Source organism: Ursus maritimus (genome assembly GCF_017311325.1).
Source record: "Ursus maritimus isolate PB19 chromosome Y unlocalized genomic scaffold, ASM1731132v1 scaffold_Y3, whole genome shotgun sequence".
NCBI lineage: Eukaryota > Metazoa > Chordata > Mammalia > Carnivora > Ursidae > Ursus > Ursus maritimus.
This window is the reverse complement of record NW_024423336.1, coordinates 87,584-98,395: the sequence shown is the minus strand read 5'-3', so window position 1 is coordinate 98,395 and position 10,812 is coordinate 87,584. Positions and strand designations below refer to the sequence as shown.

Below are 10,812 nucleotides of genomic sequence, written 5' to 3'. Positions count from 1 at the left end.
AGGACAAGGGAGGAAGAGGAGGCGGGAAAGAGAGAAAAAGGGAGGGAGTGACAGGGAAACAGCATGTGCACACAAGTCTTGCTTATGGTTTCAGGTATCTTATAGATAGGACCTTCATTTTACTTTGTTCAAATATAAATTTATTTTTTACCTTTTGTAGCTGGTACCAATTCACCTGTGGCCTGGAGAATCTAAATATACTGTGAGAATTATTTCTGCAGTCAGAAGGTCAGTTAAGATAGGTCATTGTAAGGTACACAGAAATCTCCAAAAAGTATTAACCATTGTTACAAATTTTGCATTTTTACCATTTTGTAATTTACTGGTAGGAAGATTGCAGACTACATTAAATTTAAAAGTGCAAGAAAATCTTGCTGAAATTCCCCCCAAAGTGTATTAAGGTGAACCTCCAAGAGTCATTGGATTGCTGGTAGAGAGGAGGTAAGAGGGAGTCATCTGGGGTACAAGCAGTCTTCTGTATCTCAGTCTGAATAATACTAATAAAAGTTTAAATATAAATTTATTGGTATAAGCATTTAAATAAGTAAATATATATATTATATATATATAATACATATACATATATATAAAATTAAGCAGAACAATTAAGATTTGTGCACATTATGTAGCTTATGCTGTAATTAAAACAAACAAAAATCCCCAGTGTCAGCCTGTTTAACCGCACTTTCATGCATTAAGTGGTAGAGCTGCCCATACATCACTGGAAATCAGTATGTTCCCTTTTATTTTACATTGTTAGGTTTTTAATAAATTAAGAAATTTGATCATTTCAGAAGTGTAAAGATCATGATGACATTTGAAGTATGTGATCTCATATAATTAATATTTGGTATACTTTATTTCCTGGCTTAGGAGCTGTGACTAATGAGAATCAAAGGCCATGGATGAAGATGAACTTGAATTGCAGCCACAAGAGCCAAACTCCTTTTTTGATGGAATAGGTATATCTAATTCTTGGGTTATTCCATTCCCATCTGCCAGATTTGGAGTTTGCTTATCAAGAGGATAAATTGCTAGATCTTAAATTGATTGATACTTACATATCTTGTTATCCTGTCAGAAACTCATAGCCAGCTCATAATGTTGTCAATAACTGCATCAGTATCAAAACATTACTCTTGTCTTGTTATTCTCATTTTTGCCAGTTATACAGCTAAATCCTCTTAGTTCTTCCTTTGGAAGTTTTTCTTGTTTATTTCTACTTATCTTTAGTTTTGCATTGTTGGAGCAATACACTTCCACAAATTTAGTGACCAAAACAGTGCTATTTTGTCACCTTGCAATTTTGTTAGTCAGAAACACTTTGTCAGAAATCAAGGTTTTGTCAGGGTACCCATTTCTGGAGCCTCTGAGGGAAACCCTTCTTTCATGAACATTCAAACTTTTGGCCAGAGTTAGTTCCCTGTGCTTTTCTTCTTTTCTTACGGACTGTTAGCCAGGACCATTTTTTTTTTCTTGAGGCTGCCCACATTACCTTTCATGTTTTACATGTGACTTCCTCTAGCAGCAGTTAGTTGGGTCTCATGTTTGAATCTGTCTGGCATTCCCATTCACAACACATCTGACTCTAGCCAGAAGCTTATCCAGGATAATCTACATTTAGATGTGCAAAATTTCTTTTACTATGTCACATAACATATTTTAAGATTCAGGGATTAGGGCTTGACTATCTTTGGGAGACCATTCTCCTTACCATTGTCTGCATTTTGCCACCAAACATTTATGTTCCTCCCATGGTAAAATTCAGTGTTCTGAGGTTTTCACTTAACATCCAAAATTATTTTCCAAAATTAAGGAGCTCAACTACATCCCGTAGATTTTAGAATATTGTGTTTTCTTTTCCTTTTGTTTTGAGACATATTTTGATTTGCCGTTTGACTTATTTGGCCCATTGTGCAGTAGTGTTTAATATTCCCATATTAAATATTTAATATTTACCAAAAAGAAAAGAAATTAAGCAACTCAGAAATCTCACTGCATCTAAATCAGGGACCCATAACACTCTGTGTATAGTTCATTAAGTACATCTTCTCAGGCATACTTCTTTGTGGACTTAAAAAGCCAGAGAAACAAGGTATCTGCTCCTATCATTAGTGGTAGTGCAGTTTTGAATATTCTGGTTACAACAGGTTGAAAAGGACGATAAATAGAGTCTGTAGTGTAAAGAAATTTTGAATTCTAGGTGGGCAGATTCCATTAGTTTCCAAGCCCTGGGAATAATCCCTCATATTTTTGTTGTTTTATTTTGTTTTGTTTTTAAGATCTAATTTCTGTTTTTGACATAGAGCACAAGCAGGGGGGAGCAGCAGGCAGGGGGAGAGGATGAAGCAGTCTCCACTCTGAGCAAGGGTGCCCAAAGGGGCTGATCCCAAGACCCTGGGATTATGAACTGAACGAAGGCAGACATATAACCTAATGAGCCACGTATGTGTCCTTAATCCCTCATGGTTGATGGCTCCCCACTTGGAGTCATCTTTTTGTTTGGGTTTTGGTTTTGTTTTGGTTTTGTTTTTTCATCAGAGATAGGAAGTGTTTTTAACTAAGTAGTTTTACTAACCTACTTCTGTGCCTACAATTTTGGAAGTCCAGCAGTTCTTAATATCATACTTTCTCTATTCTTTCAGTCCAAGTTCCCAAACGAAGGTAGCATTGTTTCGGGTGATATAAATTTTTTAAAGAATTTTGTGTATCTCCTGGGTCGTGAGAATTTACTTCATTAGACAAGAGTCGTATCTATATACCTTTCAGAGATAATGCATTTCTTCTTGGAGATGGCTGAGGGACAGTGATTTAAGCCCCTCAGACTAAGTACTCTAGTTTGATTGAGGTTATCTGTGAGGCACACTATTAATGACTTCAAAGAGACATTAAAAGACTGAATTTTCAGACCTAACGACTTCAGGGAAGAATCATAGAGCCATTCATAGAATGCTTTTGTTCTAGAACTTTATTTTCCTGAAATTTTTTTTTCCTTTTCTTTTGCCACTTGTACAGGCTAAAAATTTGCCAGATTATTAAGTTCTGCTACTTTTTTGTTTCAATTTAACTTTCTTCTCTTGATTTTTACTCTAAGCAGCAAGAAGAAACAAGGCCACATCTTCAACACTGCTGAAATCTCCTTAGCTGAGTTAATTGTTACAAGTTATGCTTTCCACGTAACTGTAGCATACAGTTTGGCTAAGCCATTTCTCACAACATACAACTAAGATACTGCTTCCTTTCTTCTAGTAACATGCTTCTTTCTTCTTTTTGAGCCCTTACTAACAGAGTTTTTATAATCTGGATTTCCATTAACAGTCTGTGCGTGGTGACTTTCGTTTTCTTTAAGTCTATGTAGGATTTCTCTACTTTGGTCATTTCTTCCTTGAGTTCTCACCAGCATAAGTTGTTAACCATATTTCTACTAGGGGTCTGTTCAAGGGAATATTCCATTCTAGAGCCACTTTACATTTTTTGGCATTTGTATAGGAGCACTCCACTCTCTGGTACCAAATTTTTTGTTAACACCGAAAGCTAAACAAATTTAGCAGTTTAAATCAATAAAATTCATTGTTTCACAGTTTCTTTGGATTAAAAAGTGCTATCTGCTTTGGATTTCATATGGCTATAATAAAGATGTGAACAGGGTGTTGTTCCTTTCTGGGACTCTGGCTGTGACTCTGATTCTAAAATAATTTAGGTGATTAGCTGATTTCACTTCCTTTCAACTGTAGGACTGAAGTCCCTATTTCATTGATAGCAGTCAGCTGAGGGGCTATCTTCGCCTCTTGCCACTGCTTATGTTCCTTCTCACGCTTTCTCTGTGGCTCCTGCAGTAACAGGGAATTAAGTTTCTCAAACTTAAAATTCTGCTTCAACTCTCAGATGCCACCTGGGAAAGTTTTGCTTTAAGTGTTCATGTGATCTAATTGGACACACTCAAAATTTTCAGTATAAGGTTTAGGACTTTAATTATATCTGCAAAATCCTTGTGGCATAAGCCATAATGTGACTTATTCACAGTTCCGTGATTGGGGTGCGGACATCTTGCAGTGCGGGTAGGGTGAAGTTGGATGAGCAAGGTAATTTCCTTATCACCACTGCTTTTCTAACCGGTTCCTACCACTTGGGCCTAGGCACTATTATCTCATTCTGTACTTACAATAGTAGAAACTATTTTCTTGGCTCTCAGTTTTCTTCTTTTATCTACCACACCAGTAGCATACTTATCCTGGTGTAACACCTGGATCATGTCATTTCACTTTTTTTCATTGTCCAGGAGATAAGGTATAAAGTTCCTCTGCGCTTTGACATTTTCGTACTTTTACAACCCTTTTTCTCAAGACGGTTCTCAAGGAGCCTTCTGCATCAGGCACATGGAATGTTGTTTGTTCCCCAACTATGCAAGGAAAACTGAAAATGGAAAAAAAAAATGGGCAGCCAGATTACCCAAGGTTCTAAGTAGATTAATATTGAAAAGGATTGCACTAGATTTTATAATAGAAAATTGTTTTCTTATTACATAGCTATTCTTACTAATTTAAATTTTACTCATTGAATTTTATGTTATCATATTTGCCATATATTAAAACAGTAGATAGTGACTTTACCAAGAAACATGAGGATTTTTAGTGTGCTTTCTAAATCCTGTGTGTGTGCATGTATTTGTGTTTCTTAAAGAATTTGGGGTGATATTTTAACTCATGTTTGGTAGTGTCATTTTGTTGGTGTTAATAAATGGAAAGTTAGTTCTTTCTTAACATGAACATAGTGAAGTATAAAAATGTGCTTGAAAGAGAGACTGAGTTCTTTGGAGTAAAACTCATAGTATTTTATAGCTTAATCTTGCCACAGCAGTGTTGGAACATGGGCTATTTTCCTTTTAGCCCTGCTTATTAACACTTAATGGTGTTCATTCATCTTTGAGCAAGTCACTTAATCTGCCAGGGCCTCCGTTTTCATATGTCCTAATAATAATGAAACCTCTCATTACAGTTTTTCAGAACATTTCCTATACATTCCCATTTGGTCATCACAACAGTCCTGTGAGGTATGCATGGCAGATATTTCTGTCCTCATTTTACTGACAGGAAGCTGAAATTAAGGTTAAATGACTTGCCAAAGGTCACAAAATGAATAAGTTCTAAATGCTTCTCTCTGACTTACACCTCTTAAGCAATGCTCTTGCCTTTAAATGGTTTTATATTTATGTCTTTAAGATGGAGATTAAGGTGATGTATTGCTCGATGTGAATAAGCATCAAAGACAAATGATTAAAAGCATTTAATAATTCTATAGAAATGAAAGAAAACATTTTCTCATTATTTCTATATGTAATTCAGTTGGACATTAACTAACTTTAAAGACTTTCTGCGACTTTTATTATCCTTTGGCCCTTGTTGATTCTTTATGTTTGTTGAATAATCTGTGTGTTTCTCTCATGGCCTAGCCAGTGAGACACAGTCACTGAGTTAGGCACCTGCTTTATGTCATCTGCTCTGACTCATAACCAGGGCCAATAGCTAACGGAGTCGCTTTCTTTTGGGCAAGACTTCATATTTGTTGTTCTGTGGACCAGGAGCCAAGATACCAGACTGGTTTTCTTTTATTTTATGTTATAATTTTGCTAAGGATAATCTTATCTCTGTTCCCACTCATCTCATTCAATCAGGGTGATATTTACTGAGTACCATGCTGTGCAAACAATTATGTGATCTTGTTGAAGTCATTTAATCTCACAGGCTCTGATTGTTTCACTCCTGTAGCTTTATTCTTTAATTGTGGAGTGCACTAGAGATAGGATTTCTTAAAATCGGTGAAACTGCCTGGGGATTGGAGTGTGGGTGATGCGAGGAGGCTAGATGGGGGCTGAGTGTCCTTATGAAGTTGGTAAGACCCATCTCCACTAACCTCACCCTCCAGTGCTCCAGAGCAGCTTCACTTTTATTCATCTTATCTATTCACAGAGATCTTTAATCAGTTATCTTTCCTCATCTATAGCCTTCTAGCTCTGTTTTCATTTATGCCCCAGTTCTTTGGTAGGTGAAATTTACAGTTTAATTTCTAAATTTCCAGTGATATATGGAGCATACTTTTGGAACATTACACCAGAATAGAGTGGGTTGATTTTAAAGAGTTGAAAGAAAGAAAAGGAATGGAAGAAAAGAAATATGTAGCAGTGTTGAAAAGAAGAAAACTGATGTATTTAAGGAATGTGGAAAAAAGGAAAAGAAATGGAACAGATATGAAGGAAAATGGTTTATTTGTTTTCTGAATTTATCTCACCTCCTTAACATTTATAATTATCTCTTAAGAGTTTATTTTCCTGGAGACCGTTTAAACTGATATTCTAAAATACTTTTCTTTTGTGACTGCCTCGTGTTTTTTGTTTCCTAGTATTATTTTACCTGTTAATGGATTTAGGGTTGAATAAAAGCAGTTCTTGTGTTAATTTCTGTTATATGAATCAAAAATAGATTCCCTCTTTATTACAAACAGATTGAAGACTGTTTCAGTGTTTGAGAAAACTGAGGATATATTCTGTTTTCTGTTGGAATTTAAATAACATTTATATCGTTTATTAAGAGAGTCATCCATGCCTACCTGAGGTTTGTCATTTTTATTTTTGTTTTTTAAAGGAACTGATGCTACGCACATGGATGGTGATCAAATTGTTGTGGAAGTTCAAGAAACTGTTTTTGTTTCAGATGTTGTGGATTCAGATATAACTGTACATAACTTTGTTCCTGATGACCCAGATTCAGTTGTAATCCAAGATGTTATAGAGGATGTTGTTATTGAGGATGTTCACTGCTCAGATATCTTAGAAGAAGCAGATGTATCTGAAAATGTCATCATTCCTGAGCAAGTGCTTAACTCAGATGTGACCGAAGAAGTTTCTTTAGCGCACTGCACAGTGCCAGATGATGTTTTAGCTTCTGACATTACTTCAGCCTCAATGTCTATGCCAGAACATGTGTTAACAAGTGATTCTATACATGTGTCTGATGTTGGACATGTTGAACACGTGGTTCATAATAGTGTAGTAGAAGCAGAAATCATTACTGACCCTCTCACAACAGACGTCGTTTCAGAAGAAGTATTGGTGGCAGATTGTGCCTCAGAAGCAGTCATAGATGCCAATGGGATCCCTGTGGACCAGCAAGATGATGACAAAAGCAACTGTGAGGACTACCTTATGATTTCCTGTAAGTCTTGGGGTACCATGATTGTCAAAGGTATTTTTGAGGGCTTTTATCATATATCAGGATAATATTTTCTTCACTTAAACTTACATAAAATTAAGATAAATATCATAAGCCCATATGCCCTGTTGTTTTAGTTTGGATCTTGTTAAGGTAAGCCATAAATAAGAAAACTGAAGTGGTAAAAGTAAAAAGTTATTTCTATATGAGAATGGAATACAAAGGTGAGAAAAATTAGGGGAACTGGGTGGCTCAGTTGGTTAAGCATGTGACCCCTCTTGATCTCAGCTCAAGTCTTCATCTCAGGGTTGTGAGATCAGGTCTTGCATTGGTTTCCATGCCGGGCCTAGAGCCTACTTTAAAAAAAAAAAAGAAAAGAGAAAAATAACGGCTAGATAGAATGAACTATTAGAAATCATGAACAATGTGATGAAGTGATTAGGCTGTTACCTTATCAGAATCACCACTGAATCTTGAAAGGATTTCAGCACAAAATCTTTTGTCTTTTATTATGCAGTCACGTCTCTCCTTATTTTCTTCCATATCACTACTCTTTTCCCTGCAAAATGGTGATCATATTTTAAAAAGCAAATTCATTATTGGCTTTGGAACTGTATTAGTGTAATGTCTTGAAATTAAGTGGCCATATACGTGACAATAAACACTAATTTATATAGACTTCTAGACTGATTAGAGATTTAATATCATTGATTTTATACTCTGTTCACTGCTTCTTATGGGATATTGGCTTTCTACATTGTATTTACCTCCTTACCAACTAGCACATAATTAGACATTGTTTTGCTTACTTAATAGATGTCATAATTCTGTTAGTAGATTCTCTGGGTACATTTCTTTGATCTTTCTTTAATTTTTAGATACGTTCTCTACCTCAGTGAAGTTTTACATTATTAGATAGATCCATCAACTACTTGCTGGTTTAAATAACTAGGTTACCCTAAATCACCTGCCCATTGGACCACTATGGTATTTGGAATCATGTTTTATTGTAAATAGAGTTCAGTGTGTTCCTATCAACACTATGTACAAGTCTTTTTTTTTTTCAGTCTTTGAGCATAGCACAGCAAAAGAGATTGGGTAAGTTTGGGGACAAAGAGTAGGTATTTACCTCTTAAGTGATCTAATACTATTTATTAATGATAATTTTCTACATCCAGCTGAACTTGATAATGTCAAGAGCCTGGTTTAACAAATGTCCAGGAAATTCCTTCTCTGTATAAAAGCGCCTTCCAGATAGTGTTGAAGTAGTTAATAATTTACAGTTTTTGACTTTGATTTGTAGTTTGGTTAGTTTGGAAGAAGCGGAGATGGGGGTAGTATTTATTGTAAGTAATTTCGGATTTAACTTTAATGTAAATTTAGAGTATAAAATCTTTATAAGATAAATTTATCCAGATATTTCAGTTTCCTTGGTATCTTTTTGTTTCTGCCTCCTAGGAAAGATACTTCCTCAAATGCTACATTATAATTTAAAACCCTGTTTGGTGAGGGAGGAGGAGAGGGAAACTATTTAGGGTTGACAGGTTTTTGGTTTAGGGTGTAGAGGAATTGTAGCCTGATCTGATTTTATACAGTAGAGAAAAAACTGAGATGCTGTTATTCTCTATCATTTTTAATGCTTTTCGTAGCATGAGACATGGAAATACTTTTGGTCCTTTGATATTTTTATTCAACATGTACAGCTTAAAGAGTTTAAACAGATGTCTACTCTTCTTCTCTTTAGAAATTTCAGTAAGTTATGGAATCTAAATGCCTGATAAAGTGTTTTTATAAAGTGTTTAGAGTCCATCTCAGCAAGTGTCTTCCTTCTGAAGATCTCACTTTTGTAACAATGAAGGAGTTCCCATTTTTTGTGGTGTTACAGTGTATCTAGACACAAATGCTCGTTGTTAGAGCGTATCTGCTATATATCATTTTGTAATCTAGATGATACTATTTCTTTTTTTTTTTTTTTTAAGATTTTATTTATTTATTTGACAGAGGCAGCGAGAGTGGGAACACAAGCAGGGGGAGTAGGAGTGGGAGAAGAAGGCTTCCCGCTGAGCAGGGGGCCCAGTGTGGGGCTTGATCCCAGAACACTGGGACCATGACCTGAGCTGAAGGCAGACACTTAACGACTGAGCCACCCAGGTGCCCCGATACTATTTCTTTTAAATTGATTATATCTTTCTTGAGAACAGAACTAATGCATCTTACCCATTACATATCTCCCCCACCAAACCCAGTATATATTACATGTGAATTACTTGTTGAATGAACATGTTTATTAACTTTATACTTGAAATCCTGTGGATATCTTGCCATCTAGTTTAGGTGTTTTCATCATTTTACCTGGTATTAGTTTCTAATTAATTATCAGTTTGGTCATACATTCAATAAAATAAGTTTCAGTGAATGAATAAATAAATGAAATCCAAACTCTCATGTCCAATGTACAGAATCTGAGGATCAATAGAATTTGTGGTTTATTTGTTGCTTTAGTAGTTACTGGAACAGACGGGATGGTAAAATATTTCACTTATATTTTTTATATACATATTTAAGTCATTCTTTTGTTCTTTCGCTAATTATTGGATATGTACGTAGCTTATTATTGTAAGCTCCCTACCAGGTGTTCTTTTTTAAATTTTTTTAATGTATTTTTTTAATCTAGTAGAATGCAGACTAAAATTTTGGAATTCTGAAAATAAGTATACACAAGAAAATATTTCTGAAACATGAATAAGGATTAGGGAAAATATCTTGATTAGGTTTTTAAAGTTTTGATAAAATTAAGGAGGTTTTTGTTCATTAGAATGGATGCCTTTTTATATAAGGATTCTAAAATGTATTTAGAAGATATTAAAGCAGTTACATAATATATTTTTTTAAAGATTTTATTCATTTATTTGACAGAGAGAAAGTGAGAGAGAGCACAAGCAGGGGAAGCAGCAAGGGAGAGGGGGAAGCAGGCTCCCCATGAGCAGGGAGCCCAATGCGGGACTCGGTCCCAGGACCCTGGGATTATAACCCGAGCTGAAGGCAGACGCCCAACCGACTGAGCCTCCCAGGAGCCTAGTTATATAATACTTTAAAGGAGATACTACCATGCACTGAAAGGAGGTAGCAATTAAATTGTTAGGAAGAATTTCTTCTTTTTTTTTTTTTTTAAGATTTTATTTATTTATTTGACAGAGATAGCGACAGCCAGCGAGAGAGGGAACACAAGCAGGGAGAGTGGGAGAGGAAGAAGCAGGCTCCCAGCGGAGGAGCCTGATGTGGGCCTCGATCCCATAACGCCGGGATCACACCCTGAGCCGAAGGCAGACGCTCAACCGCTGTGCCACCCAGGCGCCCCAGGAAGAATTTCTATCAAGAATTGTCGCATTACTTAAGAAACTTAATTTTTAACAAAAGTCATGAGACATGCAGAGAATCAATGATCCTAACAGAAACACAGGAAAAAGTACAGTAAATAGAAACTCATGAGGAATACTAGATAATGAACTTAATAAAGATTTTATATCAGCTGTTTGAAATTTGTTCAAAGAGCTAGAGAAAACCACTATAAAAAACTAAAGTGTGAGAATGATGTCTCACCAAACAA

The 10,812-nt window shown here is 35.7% G+C and overlaps 1 protein-coding gene across 1 annotated transcript in view; it reads left to right on the top strand.

Moving 5' to 3' along the window:
* Positions 1 to 866: 866 nt before the first annotated feature.
* Positions 867 to 10,812, top strand: part of LOC103679221 (zinc finger X-chromosomal protein) — a 22,251-nt gene continuing 12,305 nt past the window's right edge. The window contains exons 1-2 of the mRNA XM_008708729.2: positions 867 to 962; positions 6,639 to 7,208. Coding sequence (XP_008706951.1) covers positions 902 to 962; positions 6,639 to 7,208 — 631 coding nt within the window. The 5' untranslated portion in view covers positions 867 to 901. The remainder of the gene's footprint in view (positions 963 to 6,638; positions 7,209 to 10,812) is intronic.